Source organism: Pogoniulus pusillus, chromosome 22, assembly GCF_015220805.1.
Source record: "Pogoniulus pusillus isolate bPogPus1 chromosome 22, bPogPus1.pri, whole genome shotgun sequence".
Classification (NCBI taxonomy): domain Eukaryota; kingdom Metazoa; phylum Chordata; class Aves; order Piciformes; family Lybiidae; genus Pogoniulus; species Pogoniulus pusillus.
Window position 1 is genome coordinate 14,006,576 of NC_087285.1, and position 14,970 is coordinate 14,021,545.

Sequence of the window (14,970 nt, forward strand, 5' to 3'; positions counted from 1 at the left end):
CTGGCGAAATGTGTGACTTAAAAACTGGGAGTTTTTTCTTGTGTTAGTTCCTTAGCCTCCAATAAAACTGCAGAAAGATTTTCAAGAGCACGTGAAAAAGCCATGTTGGCACCAAAGTAGTTCATCCTCTGTAAGGGAGGGGGGAGCGGAGGTGCACGTCTCAGAGGTGCATGGAGGGTCCTCCTTCCTTTACAAGCATTTTGGAGCATTCAGTCTATCAGTGTGGCTTGCCTGGTCTCCAGACAGAGAAAAGAAAGGCAAAACAAACTTAAGCTCTTCCTATTGGGGCGCTGAGGACGCCAAAGTCTGCATCTCTGGCTCCTGCCCTGCTCCGGCCTGCAGGCCTGGGCAATCCCGCGTCTGCAGGGGCTCAGGATGGCCGCGAACTTGCTGTCTGACTCCCGAGAGCCATGCTAACGCGGACGGTGACTGGGGACAGCCGGGTGCCGGGGCTCAGCCTGCTCGGCCACACAGGGCCATCGCTGGGTAGCCGCGGAGACCAGGAGCCCTGGGGCAACAGGTGCTGCCAGAGCCCAGACGTGCTAAGAAGGGCCCTGGGGCACCGACAGAACTCTTGGGGTGCTGTAGACACCAAGAAGGTCAGCTGAGAGGGGCCGCCGGGCAAGACGAAGGCCCAGAGGCCATGGGGTGCTGAGGACACCACCTTAGGGAGCTGGCAAGGCAGCGCTGGCATCAAATGGTCCTTCAGAGCCAGGGACCTCACAGAGCGCTCTCGGGGTGCTGCTGCCACGATGGGCTGCGGTTGCGGCGGGGCAGGCGGGGTGCCGCGGAGTTTGGCCGCAGCGCCCAGTCCCCCCGCCTGGAGCCCGCCGTTCCCGCCGCTGCCCGTAACCCGGCGGCGGAAGCGGCGGCCGGCTCCAGCCGCCCAATGGGCTGGTGCTGCGCGTCGGCGAGGGCCGTCACTTCCTGGCCCTGCAGCCGGCGGCAGCGAGGCGAGAGCCGGGGCCGGGGGCGGCGGAGCCCGCAGGCTACCCGGCGCCCGCCACCAACATGCCCTTTGATTTCAGGAGGTGAGTGCGGCCGGGCGAACCGCCTGCCTCTCCCCGCAGGGCCCGGCCCGGCCTCGCCCGCCTCTCGGCGGGGCTGCCGCTCCCTGCCCGGCCTCCCCCAGGCCTCCCGCCCCCGGCCCGTGCAGGCAGCGCTGACGGCGGTGGGCGCCTCCTGCCCGGGAGCACTGAATTACGTGAGGCCGACCCGCCGTAACGAGGCGAGGGTTGGGCCCGTGGCTGTCTGCGGGCGAGGTGGAACCCGAAAGAGGAGGGAGGATAAATGGATGGATGGATAGGGAAGTAGGTCTGGGCAGGGAAGGGACGTGGGAAACTGGGAGGCTCAGCCTATGGGTGGCTGTTATTATATAACGCTGTTATGCAAAGCACAAAGGAGGTGTGTGGAGTTTCAGACTCCCCCAGGCAGGGCAGGTTGAAGCAGTGGGGCCTTGAGGGTGACCACTGTGGCTGCTGTACAGGCCCTTCTGCTGCTCTTGGGTCAGACTGTTGGGCCCCTTCTGCTCCCACAGATCCCCAGAAGCTGTAAGCAGATCACTTGTTACGGTGAGCTTACGTGTGAGGAAAGCTGCATGCCGTGGCTCTGATGGCTGGGAGGCAGCGTTGGCACCTCCACCTTTGGTTTTGGCATTTTGAGCAGGTGTGAGTTGTGAGATTTGGCCGGGGGACTCCTGCATCCTCTGGGCCATAGCTGTTAGTTTCAGATGCCAAAGCAGAAGTGAAGAAGACCTATTTGACTCAAATGGTCCTGAAATAGCAACTGTGGCTTCATTTGCTTTTTGATCCATTGGTGAAACAGATTTTTAACTTTACAAATTCGTAGATGCCATGTGGAATACACAGTTCAGTTTTCTCATGTAGGTCTTAGAACATTGACATTACCAAAAAACCCTCTAGTTTTGGTAACTGAGAGGGAGAATTCTTGCTCAGTGTTTCTCACATAGGTCTTAGAACACTGACATTACCAAAAAACCCTCTAGTTTCGGTAACTGAGAGAGATAATTCTTGTTCAATGTTTCTCATGTAGGTCTTAGAACACTGATGTTACCAAAAAACCCTATACAGTTTGGGTAACTGAGAGAGATAATTCTTGCTCAGTGTTTCTCATGTAGGTCCTCCATGAACCACACATTTGCACTCCTTTGAGGTGAGAGGGAAATGGTGATATAGCAGGTTTTTAGTTCTCTCCCCCCAGAAAGTTGTGTGATGTATTTTTTGCTGTAACTCAATCAGGCCTCTCAATTTATACATGCTAACAGGATCTCGTATGTGATCCATAGGCACTGTTGGACATGAAGGCAGTTGCTTCTGAATGAAAACTTGCTGAAGCTGGAAACAGCATCTGCTGGAACATGTGGGATCTGGGGCTCAGAGCCTCGTTTCTGCTTTTGGGTTAAATTTTGATAGAAAAGTTCTTCTCAGCTTTGGAGATGTTCTGCCAGCTGCAAACCCCATTGCCGTCTATTTTCAGACTTTTACACTACATGAACAATAAGGGATCCTGGGTTGTGGCTGTCACTTTGTAGTGGCAGATAAAATGTTATTTCAGATGTCTTTGAAAGTGTAATGTTTTTGGGTCTCAGAATGTGCATGTGGAGACATTGGCTAACGCAGAGTAATCATCTTAAGAAACAGCAGTAGTGCTTCACTTTGGAATGGAACAGAGACATTAAGTAAAAGCTCAGTTGCAGAGTTTGTGTTAATGAGTTATGAAAACATAGAGCCATGGTTTCAGATCTGCATTTTAGTGATTATAACTGGCAAATAACTTCTTTGTCTTTCAGTTTGGGGGATTAGAAATAGACAGTTCAAAGCAGCTTTTCAAATAAAGTGAGCTTATCCAAGTTCAATTTTTCTCCAAAGATGGATTTTTAAAAGACTGTAATTGATAACTAGAATGTGATATTTAAAGGTACTGACAAACTCTTGTCATGCTCAACAAATCAGTTTCCTGTTTCAGAAGCATGAGCAGAGATCAGGAGCAAAGTTTTTGCAAAGGTTAGAGACTGTTTTTTAGTTGTGGGTTTTGTTCTTTTTGTAGTCAGTGGAATGACATTACTGAGGTTGGAAAATTTTACTGTGATAGGTAAGGTATGATGCATACATTGAAAAAAAAAAAGTACAGTTACTTCCTGACAACTACAGAATGTGCAATCCAGTGCTCTTAGAGACATATGGTTACCACCTGTAGTAAGTTTCTGAATGAAGAGGTAGTATTTTTCATCATGTAAAATGTGAGTGTTTTCTTTCACAGATTTCAACTTGAATGTTCTCTTGGGCAGGTATATTTTGGCACCCTGTCTTTAGCACAGACTGTAAAGGAACTGTTGTGCCTTTGTATGTTTAAAGGGTTGGATGGGTGAGAACTTTGAAAATTCCTCCTCCGTATCTTCTGGAGTCCAAAATTCAGAGGTTGTCAATGAAAAGGCATTGTGTTCTGGAAGCTGCATGTCTGTGTTGCTACCACATCTGAAGAAATCACTGCTGTTAGCTGCTTTGCTAGCATATTTGGGAAGGGCAGTTCTTTTTTTTGTTGTATCCTTTCTTAGAGATTTTCTTCTTGATGAGTGTTAGAAGGTTGACAGTTAACATCAGTTATAGAAAGAACCATAGCAGACCAGCTAGACGTTTGGAGCTTAAGTCTTGTTTCCTCAAAAAATAGCTCTAGGAGGAATAGGTTGTCACACTCTGTTCTGGAGAAGATAGAGGCAGAAATGACAAGTAATGAAACAGCCCATGACCAAAAAAAAAGTCCCTATTCTTCACCAGTTAAAAGTCAACAAAAACTTTTTGGTCCGTGTGACTGAAGCTCTGCCCTGTCTCCTAGACTTATGGGTTCATATTTGGCCAGACTGAAGAACCCAAAGTGCTTGAACATGTTTCTTGGAAATTTACTGCATAGGTCAGAGTCTGAGGCACATTGGTTGGTATCAGATATGGAAATAGCTTGTTTTGTTACTTGTCCTTTTTTGTACCATACTTTTATTTGTCTGTAGGACTTTGGTTTTCTTGGCTTATCAGTGTCTCCCTTTGCTGGTACAAAAGGCATTTAATTTATAAATAAAATAATATTTTCACAATCATTTCAAGTGAATAATAATTACTCTGTCCTGACTATATTTAAGGTTTTAATAATGCTTAGGATTTACCTAATGCTTTCCATTTTCCAAAACATTTCATTTGCACTAATCTCTAGTCCTGCTGGGATGTTGGTAAGGAACCAAGTTTTCAGCTTCCAGATTGGAGCCTTTGGAACAGGTCTGTTCAATGCATGTCATGAGACAGCAGCCCTCCTACAGACCTACTAAATCAGTTTATGTTTCCGGAAGGCCTGAGTCCTTCTTATTTTGTAAAACTTGCTTGGCTGCAAGAGAGAGACAGGTTTTCCCTTGTTGCCTGTGCTCCTGGTTTGGTGGAACTTTGTCAGCAAAGCAGCTTCATACCTATCTGATTAGGGATTTTGAGTAATATTGCTGGAGCTGAAAGAGTATTGCCCACTTGAGCCTTCAAGACCCAGTGCCACCTCACAGCATGTATGGATGGTTACAATCACATTAAATTAAACTGTAAGCCTGCATCATCTTGAATGGTGATTTTTGGTCAGGAGGTTTCTCAGATGTTGTATTGTCCAGTTAAAAGAGAGGCTTAGCTTCAGCAGCAGACCCTCATGCTGGACTTTAGATTACTCTGGTGTTTAGAGTCACAGAAGTAAAAATTAACTGACTCATGGGCACTGAATGGGGACATGATAGAGAGAAACGCTGCAAGCTCTCTTCAGTCTGTTGGCTTTTCTTGGCGTCTGCCTATTTGCATGGAAGAGCTACTGATGGACTTGTAGCAGATCTTGACACCTGTTAGCTTTACCTAGACTGAGAAAAACTAAAATAGACTGCTTTGAAATCAAGTTTTTGTTCTAATTATGGGCAATTCTCTGTTGTGTATGGCCATGGTTTTGGCATAAAGTGGCAAATATCTGTGAATCCTTATTTTTGCATTCAACTGAGAAATTTGGAATGTATTTCCCATGGATGATTATTGTGATGATTTAATTAGGATTTGTTGGTTGATTGGTTTGGGGATTTTGTTGTCTGAGGTTTTTTAACTGCTTGATAATCCGAACAAAGTGACAGTGTGTTATACCTGCTCTACCTGGATTTTAAAGGTCATGGGGAAGGAGCTGGGCTTAGAAGGGATTTAGATTTAAATGCTGATTTAGTGTGGAAGTTCTTTGTTGCAAGGACTCTCATTCCATCTGTACAGTAAAACAGGCCCCCACAGCCAGTTGTTCTTGGGCATACCTGTGATAAATGATACTTTTTGTTCCGATTCAGATAGAAACAACACGTTTGTTTGGGGACACAGACAGGTCTTCACTCTGGTTCCTGTGTCTTTTTTCACATCAAATTGTCTGGTCTTAACCAAAGCTTCCAATGTTATTGCTTTTAGGAGAAGCAGTAAGTTTGGGGTTAATTTAGGTTAAGATTTTTGATGGCTAGTAGTAGACAAGCTTATGCTCAGACATTTGACCTGCACAGTTATGGAACTGGTGATACAGGCTGCTTCGGCAACATCAGGGAGGTCTGTTTATCCACCCTCAATTCCCAACCAGATTAGTGAGGACAAACCAGTAGATTGTAGACGATTTGGGGTCTTAAGAAGGAAAATCTTTTCCGAACTAAGCAACCTCTTAGACAACAATTTCTCATTCACTTGTGAGCCTATGGAAAATAGCTTTATTTTAGTCTTCAGTCTTAAGAAAAGAAGGAACAAAGCTGCCTTTCATAATCCTATCATTTTTCTTTCAACACGTTTGTGACGATCATGATTCAAAATCTTTCTGTAACCCCTCAAATCTCTCTTAAACTTACATGGAATTTGTTTGGCCTATGTTAGAATATTTGCCAGTTGTTAAGCAGAAATAGTGACTGCCGAATGTCTGATGTTTTGTCACTGCCTAATAAATATCAGGTGTTAGTGGAAGTGTCCGTTTGCTCAGGAGGTATAATTTGGAGTCTCAACCAGCTCTGTGTTTCTTATCAGACTGTGGTGCTCTGTACTCCATCCACCTGCTTGCTCTCTCCCAGCACATTGTTTAATTAGCTACATTAACACACTAGTACATTTGGCAAAATTACTCACTGAATGTGCTTAAACAAATGAGCTCATAATGCCTCCCTTCTAGAAGGTGCATGGTGGTGATAGCAGCAGGTAGGTGTGTTCTTGGCTCAAAGAGTGTGGAAAGGACAAAAGAGAAGAATAAACAGCCAAGGCCAGCTGATAACAGCTTCTGATTAGATGAGTTGTGCCTACTTGTTTGTGTGAGGCAATGGCATACTGAAAAGGACTATGTGTGCCTTGTACTAAGCTATGCATGGTCACACTCACATCCACAGCCACATTGCTGCCTTTAGAATGATTTTGTTCAAAATCTTAAGTCCTGAATGTGATCAAGCTAATCACAATTAACACCTACATTTATAACTAGTAGCTGTAACATTGTGCTGGTTGGATAGTCACCTCTCTATACATTGCCAGGTCCTGCACTTTTTCTCCCTATTTACTGAGGTGATAGCTGACCCCTTCAGAGCTCCTGGTAACTCTGTAAGCATATTTTCATCTTGAACTGCAGCCACGTCTGGCAGGCGTGTTCCACTTCACATTGTGCAATGTCGCTGGTAAACAAGCCTTCCAAGTGGTATTGCTGCCACCTTACGTAATTACTAAAGTTGATTTTGGTGCCAGGCAGTACCATGACTAACTTTGTTTCAACAATAGCCCTTTGAGGCCACCTGAGAAATTATTCTGCAGTCACAGCAGTCAGATGGACCAGCAGAGTTGTACAGAATCTATTTATGCCACAAATAACTGAATCTATGTAGCCCGCATGTGTGTAAATATTTCTTCCTAAGTCTCACTAATGCATTATTTCTATTAAAATATAATTGGAGTATTCCTGAGTAAGCACAGAATTAAGGTTTGGCTTTATAGGAGAGTTCGGTGTTGTTCCTTCTGAACTTTAACTGTCCTCCTTTGTTCACTTGTGGATGACACAGATGCTTTCTTCATGCCATCATAGTTTGCTGCTGTGAAAATGACTGAATCATACTGTAAACAGAGTTGAAGCAATGCCACCAGCGTGATCTGGGGAGCTATGGAAGTCATTGAGCTTGGATTGTGAAGCGTGCATGTGTGTTTTTTAGGCATGTAATTCAAACGTTGGAGGTGGTGAGGAAGGAATAGTTTTGCAATGAACGAACAAATAGTGGAATTGTCTGGATGTTTTTGTCTTGTCTCCAGATACAAGTCCTGAACTGTTGTCTAGATATCCATGTGCAGAGCCAGCTGCCTCCAAAATGGAAACCTTATTCTGCCAAAAAATTAAGCACAATCTCACCACAATCTGCAACATTGTCCTTATGCTGAAATGTTTGAGTATTCCAGTAGTAATTGTGGCAGACACACACCAGTGAAGACTGCAGTTAGCCGGACAGCGTGATTCACTGCATTTGAATTTTGTGTATTTGGATGTTTACTTTTTCTGGCTTGTTTAGTTTTTAAGGAAATTTCCAAATGAGATGTATCTAGTTTAAGCCATAAAGCCAGAAAGATTGACATTTAATAGAAGAGGCTTCAAAATGCTGGTTTATGGACAGGCATGTATTACTGCTAACAGGATTTCAGGCAGTCATGGTTGCTTAGTATTTAACAGTCATATCCTAAGGCAGATCATTTGGCTTCTTAATTGCTGCTCTTCTCTGTAGACCACTGTGTGCTGTAAGTAAGGGATGACTGGAGAGCCAACTAAACAACCAGTGCAGCCAGTAATGAAAATACTTTGTGTTTTCTGATAAAGGGAAAGTCTCAGAGCCTCACTCAAGTTCCACATCACTCTAAAACAGTTGTGACCCTTCTGAACTGAAATCTGAAACTGGCTGCTGCGTTACATCGAGTTATATCTGGACTAACAAACATTGGTAAACCTGGTCCTCAGCTACACATGGCAGCTCTATTTTGGGTCTGTATCAGTCATGTTTTTCTAGTGGGGTAACATCAATATGGATGTTTCTTGGAAACTTGAGTCAAACCCAGGAACTTCACTTGGAAGCCAGATGATACAAATGAGTTGTCTCAAGTCAGGGTTCTGGTATTCTTAAGTCTTGTCATCTTCGGGCAAGTAACAGTTCCTTTCTGAGGATCAGTTACTGGTTTGATTCAAAAGGATCTTACTTTGCTCACTTGCTTTGAACAGTAGTGTGGCATGGCCCAGCATGAGATGGTGAGCCTAGCAGACCTCTATGAGTTTCCCTGATTGATATGGAGAAATCTCTGTCATGCAGTAGGGTATGGATTGCCTTGTGTGCTTTTGAGGGAAGCCTCATGAAGAATGAGCTATTTTCTTCATACATCCCTCCTTTTTTTTTCTTCCCTAGATGTTGTATTTGTTCATGCTGCTTTGTACAAGTCTCTTGAGTTTTGTGCTGTCCTGATGCAGCTGGGACTTAAACCTTTCAGAAAGCATCTTCCACAAATTAAAATTGACGCAGTTCTGATGAATCTTACCAAATGTCATTTCAAAGTGTTCAGCAGTGCAAGGCAGCAACAAAATCTTGTGATTCCTGGAAGCTCTGGGAAGGACTATGGTACAACTCTTTTTTTTCTGTATCTGTCTCCTGGTTATGCTCTGAGTTTGTGTGTAGGTAATTCCTTGGAAATCACTGCCCAACTTTCAATTTTGTTGAGTGTCTGCTAGAGATCAGGACTTTGTGTCTGTTCTGAGGGCTGAGAAGATGAGTGCTGAAGCTGGTAGTGCTAGCAGTGGTGGGATCTAGCAGCGTTAGGTAGTGAGATGGAGCTGGAGAAACATGGCAGGAGTTAGAGGAACCCTGAGCTGGCAGGTCTCAAATTGGGAAAAGGAGAGATGTTTAGGACTTGGGAGCTTATAAAGGAGGGAATGGGTGAGTGATGGTGCTGGAGGAAGTGTCTGGAGTATGCCATGGTGGGAGGCCCTGAGATATACTGGGGAGCTGCAAAAGCAAGAATCTCTGATCTTAAGGGCGTGAAGGATCCAGGACAGGAAGGTTTACGTTTTGCTTATGACATTCAGGTGTCTGGACCATGCACTTAGCTGGCTGAGCAGCCATGTATGTTCGATCATGTTCCCATTCTCTCTCTCTGATCTCCAGAACAGCATACTGCTGCTCACAAGGGCAGCTGCTCTTGCTTACAGTCCTCTGAAGGGCTGGATCCCTTTAAATACCAATCCCCTTACTTGAACATTTTTTCTTCATGACATTTTTCTCCTGTTTTGATGAAATAGAGTATAGTTTGCTCACTTTATTAAAAATACATTTCTCTTCCATCCTTCATTCTGACACCTGCTTCACTGCCTAAAAGGAAATAAAATGCTTGCTGGCAGGACTCCACTATTGAGTATTTGAGAATATAAATGCTTTCCTCCTCCTAATTACCTTTGAAATATGTTTGAGCCTAACATTTCATTTTGAAAAAATAATGTGATTTACTGCTTCCTTTCTACCATTCATCAGTGCCACCTAAAATAGTTTGCATTTTTGGTGTATTTCAGCAATGGCAGTTGCTCTGTGTGCCTGGGTGATAGAGAACAAGCTTCTTACTTACTGAAAGAATAAGAGCACAAAATTTAGAACATGAGTGATGAAAAGGTGTTATGCAGGACAGCACAGTGGAGTCAGAGAAGCTAGCAGAAGTGAGAAAACAGGAGAACAAGCTCCATGGAAAGAAATCATTTTAAATGGGAGCATAATATATTCATTTTTCGTGCCTTCTTTCTGCAAGTGTTGTGGAAATTCTTAGTCTTTTGTCCTAGAAATAAATGAATTGTTTTTTTTTTTTTTCCCTCATATGAATTGTGTACCTGCTAAATAACTAGCAGACCAGATGACATAATGCTGCAGGGGCTGATGCTGCTGACATTCTCTCAGCCCCTTTTCCTAAACGTCCAGTTACCCAAAGGCTGGATTATATAATTAATGACAGTCCTCCTAGCTAACCTTGTTTTCTTGTTCTCAGTACTCCTCCTTGTTTCAGAAACTTCCTCTGTAGTTTCATTATGTTCTTGGAACTAGAATTAAGAGGGAGGAGCTGGCTGGCAAGGAAACCTATTCCTACATTTCACTCCTAAGCTGAAAAAGTGTGGAGAGTCAACAGGTCAAGAAAAAGTAATATTTGGAGGCTCATGCCCTGAAAAGTGGTGTAGTGTTGGGAGTGAAAAGTCAAGCATAGAGAATGTGAAAATTACAGTCTTCACCTGTTTGCAGTACAGATAAACTAACCTCTATGTCACCTTGTACTGCTCTTCATATATCAGAGCTTGCTTAGTATTCAGGATCAAATCGTTTTCAGTGTAGTTTTGAAGCCTGTCCATTAAAGCTGAACTTCTGCAGTATGTGTGTTAGTATCCTATTGTGTGTAAATGAGGACTGGCTGATTACTCAATGGTGTTTGTGTATTATCTGGTGTTACGCAGGTGTTAATCTTGTAAAATGTGTTAATAACTGCCTGGTATTTACAAGTATCGGTTTATTAGTCCTGCTTTGAATCTGGACTTGCATCTTGAACTCACATTCAGGGCCAAGCTTTGATATTTATATTTTCAGAGTTTACTTTCCATGTGAAGCTGAGTTTAACAGGATGACTTATTTTGCTTTCCACATGCTTCGCAGTTAGTGTTCCAATACACAAACCCATTCCTGATCGCGATTGTTTGTAAACATGCAGTCCAGGCACAGTCCTGCTACTGAACCAAGGCTTGGCTCTTACAGTGCACATTCAGTTTGTTTTCATAAGCCTGTCTTCCTGCAGCTTTCCTTCTACAGAACTTCAAAGAAGTTGGAACTTTGATCAGTAATACCTCGTATATTTGCAGTTTTTAATCTGTAGATTTCAACTTGCTTGATGAAAGGAGGGCGAATGTTACCAGGTACCATTCTGCAAAATGAAGAAGCTGAAGAGGAAAGAATTAATTGACTGAAGCAGAAATTACACAGTGAGTCAGTGCTGGGAGCAGAACAGAATTCAGGTCTGTTGGCTCCCACTGCTGCAACCCATCCATGAGATCACAGCATGGCTGTCCCAGAAGCTGTCCTGAGCTGCTCTCTGCACATTATGTTCTCATCTGCCGGCAGACAGGAAACATAGAAATGTCATTTAAACAAAAATTAACAATCACCAGAGTCAGTAGTTCTATTTCTTCCTCTGCTGCTGACTTCCTGCCATTGTTTTCCCACTCTGTAAAACAAGGTGATAGATTTCACCTACTTTGTTGGAAGAAGAGTTACTACTTTTTTATCTGTGTTGGCTTGTGTGTCAGCTAAGTGTTCTTGCAGAGTTGTCAGATCACACACTTGCCTTTGGATGGGCAGAAGGGCAGCGTGATCCGAAGAAGGGATCTCAGACTGAAATACTGAACTAAAATTTCTCAATAAAAATAGAAAAAAATAAATACTTTTTTACAGGTACAGGGGAAGGCATTATTAGAATAAGATATACGTGGAACAAAAGTCTGGATTTTTGAACAGCACAAGTACAGCAAGGACCATAAGAAGTTGAAAGTCCCTGCTTTTTGAGAGTAAAATAAGAGGAGATTTTGCTTTAAGTCACATGCTCTTCTTCATGCTTCCCCAATTGGGGGGGAAAAGAACCCAAACAAACAAAAAAAACCCAAACCACCAAAAAAACCCCACCCAACCCAAAAGCCAACACCACAAAATTACCCATGATAATCATTTCTGACAGAGCTTACACTTGTCACTTGATTTTAGTGCTCTTTCCAGTGTGAGAGAAAGAGCCTGTCTTACATTCTGATGTTGCTTTGGAAAGGACATGGTGGTTCAGATAGCTTCCCTCTCTTTGTTGTTCAAATGTCTCAAAATCTTCTTATGTAGGGGTTGCATCTTCTCTTGAGCCCATACTTTCCTGATTTAGGGCCTTGCTCTGGTCTGCTATTCAGACTAGGTCTTACTCCATTTTTTGTAGCAACTTTCATGCACCTGGAGCCGTACTCAAGCCTGCGAAATTGCTGAGTAGTCTCCTCTGTCACCTGCCCAGACATCTAATCATATCTGTCTTCTCTTGCGATGGAGTCTGATGATATCCAACCCCTCTTAGGGTCACTAGGTGGAATGGAGTCTTGCCCTGCTTGTTCCTTTGTCATTGTTGTCCCAGGTATTAGCTGCTCTCCATGGTCATCTCACTAGTTTGATTATTTCAGGTGTTTGTCCTCAGCCACACGAAATGAGGTAACTGGTCTGTCTTTGAGGCTGTTTCTGCGTGTCCTAGGACTCAGCCTGCTGCTACATTGTTGAATAAAATCAATTTAACAAGTGGAGATGTTAGTTTTTTTTCTCTGTGATCTTGGTCATAATAACTCTAGGTATGATTTTAACAACTGTGAACATCTAAAGTCCCCCCAAGAATTTTCAGCAGGTGGCTGGGATTTTATTTTTACTTTTTAAGTGGACTGTCTTTTGTTAATCAAAACAGCCCTGTGTGTGCAAACCTGACTCAGCTGTGCTCGTTATTGTACCTTTTACATTTCCCTGAGCATGAACAGGCACACTGACAACTAAATGGATGTTTTTAGATTTATGCATTATACAAAAGTAGCAGCTTTGCTTTTAAAGATCTTGCCGTGGGTGTCTGATGTGCTTTGTAAGAAGGAACAAAGCCAGGAAGATAAGCTGTATGTTTGTTGTTTGTATTTGGTGCAGTGAGTGTGTATGTGTAAGCCTGCTAGCTTTTGTCTGGACTTACATGGCCTCTGAAGAGGTTAAAAATTACCTAGGGTTGAGTCCCTGATAGCTTGTGCTGCTTAGTTGGTGTAGCTGACCTGCTCCTGCTGCGCAATAGACTCTTAAGGCTGCTTTTTTTGACAATTGTCCTGAAGTCATTATTTGAGAGCAGTGACCCAAGGAAACAGGAACAGTTGCTGCCTGTTAAAGGACACTTTTTCCTTAAGTTTTTTAGCAAAGTGATTTTAAAAAAATCTTTTGTTCTTCTAGGAGCATTGAAATATTCTGTTTGCTTTCTCACTTTCTCTTTTTTCTAGCTCCTTCCTTCAGAAGCAGCCAAGAGATAAAAGTCCTGGAGCAGCAATTTCTTCTCTTGTTTTACTTGATATTTGTGTCGTGGAGCATGGGGGGGTGGATGGGGAGTGCCAGTTACTGGGTGTTTCAGTAAGTGCTCTCTGTGGGCCAGCTCTTTTGCCGAGCTGCTTTGTGAAACCTCTCATACGTGTTGGCAAATAGAGACCCCCACAGCACCGTGAGCTGTTGGGAAGGCAGGCTTTCTCTTAAACATTATGCACTTCTGATTCTTAAACTTTGATTAGTTGGTAGACATCTCTTTGCCTGAGCAAATGATCTTTGAGACAAAAGAGCATGCCTTTGGTGGGAAGGTTTCTCTTGAAATACTACTGGGTACTAAAGGAAGGGTGTTTCCCTTTTGCCATTAGTCTCCAGCCTGAATTTACTTGACAACAATCTCTCCAAAGCTTCTTTTTGATTCTATGAATTCACATAGAAGATACCCAATGTGGCCTTTCCCCCCACCCCTGCATTCTGCCTCCAAGCTACACTGATTCAAGAGGGCATAAGACAGCTTTTGAGATAACCATGGTGATTAAATACCATCTTCCCTCCACTAAAGTTTTCCTGGAGAGAGAAAATGGAGTCTGTTTGTGCACAGTCATCTTTGAATGTCAGATGGACTTAATCCAACTTGTGTTTATCCTGACTGAATTTCTTCCTGCTTCCCATGTCCTCCTTATAAATGATAAAGCATTTTATGCAAAGAATTGCTGGATTTGCAACTCTTAAGTGGTATCTCTAAGAGCCTTAAGAGCAGCAGGTATTTAATGAATCATAGTCTGTAAGCTCTTCTGCTGTCTCTAGGGACAATTCTTCAGAGGTGATAGCAGCAGAAAGCAAGCTGTGTGGTAGCTCATGCTGTGGACTGGTTAAAAACATTGTTCCAGCTCATTTCATGTGCACTTGAACATGTTTCCTGAAGTGAGGTTGAGGTTGCTCATTCTCTTCTCCCTATTTCACATCCACCTTGTTTTCCTAAACTCCTCATGCACCTCTTCTGTCATGAAATGACAAACTTAAAAATAGGTACAGTTATGCAGATTTTGTGGGAAGAGCTGGTCATCTGCCTCTGCATCAGATCTATAACTCCCATGGAGAGTTAAATAAAGGTGGCTGGACCAACCACCTCTGCTCTATGAATCATATAGCTGTAGTACAGCAGTGTAACAGAAATGATCAAGAAGGCAGATAGGAAACAGTTAGAGGAGGGACAGAAGTGCATAGAGGGACAAATCCCAAGGTTATGTCCTTGTCTTCAGGAAAAATTATTCCTTCTTGTAGTTAAAGATGATTTGTCTCTTCGATGGCAGCCGAATAGAAATTGTTAGCTGGCTGGATTCACTGATGTCTACATGAAGTAATTAAAGAGTTTGGTGTAATTCACAGAGATGTGGCCTAAAAATGAATTTATTTAGAATGTCTTTCAAAGAAGAGAAGACACTAGACATTTTCTAACCTGTTATCAGGCAGACTTGCCTCAAGATGACTGTTATCAAAGATGAAATGGGTGCTGGCTTGCCTTGACTGTCCAAGGTTGTGTTTGGCATCTGCCTTGCTCTTTGTGTACCTTCCATGGCACATGTAGGTTTCATCAAAAGCAGCGTGGGATTGTTGTTCTGAGTGAATCTGAGTTCCTAGAAATGCACCATTCAGCAGTTTCTCTAGTCACCTGAAAAAGAAAGTCAGGATCATTAACAAGTAGAGTGCTTGATCTTCTTTGGACAAAAAGCAGCTTTTGTTGCTGGGTTTGGGTTTATTAGAAAAATTAGTTTCTTAAAACTTTGTGTCTGCCCAGCATGGAATGTCTCTGTGTTGTGTGT

The 14,970-nt window shown here is 43.1% G+C and overlaps 1 protein-coding gene across 1 annotated transcript in view; it reads left to right on the forward strand.

The window, feature by feature from the left end:
- The first annotated feature begins 865 nt into the window (after positions 1–865).
- ERGIC1 (endoplasmic reticulum-golgi intermediate compartment 1) overlaps positions 866–14,970 on the forward strand; it is a 60,354-nt gene continuing 46,249 nt past the window's right edge. Inside the window, exon 1 of the mRNA XM_064161835.1 lies at positions 866–1,031. Within this exon, the coding sequence (XP_064017905.1) occupies positions 1,012–1,031 (20 nt within the window). The 5' untranslated portion in view covers positions 866–1,011. The remainder of the gene's footprint in view (positions 1,032–14,970) is intronic.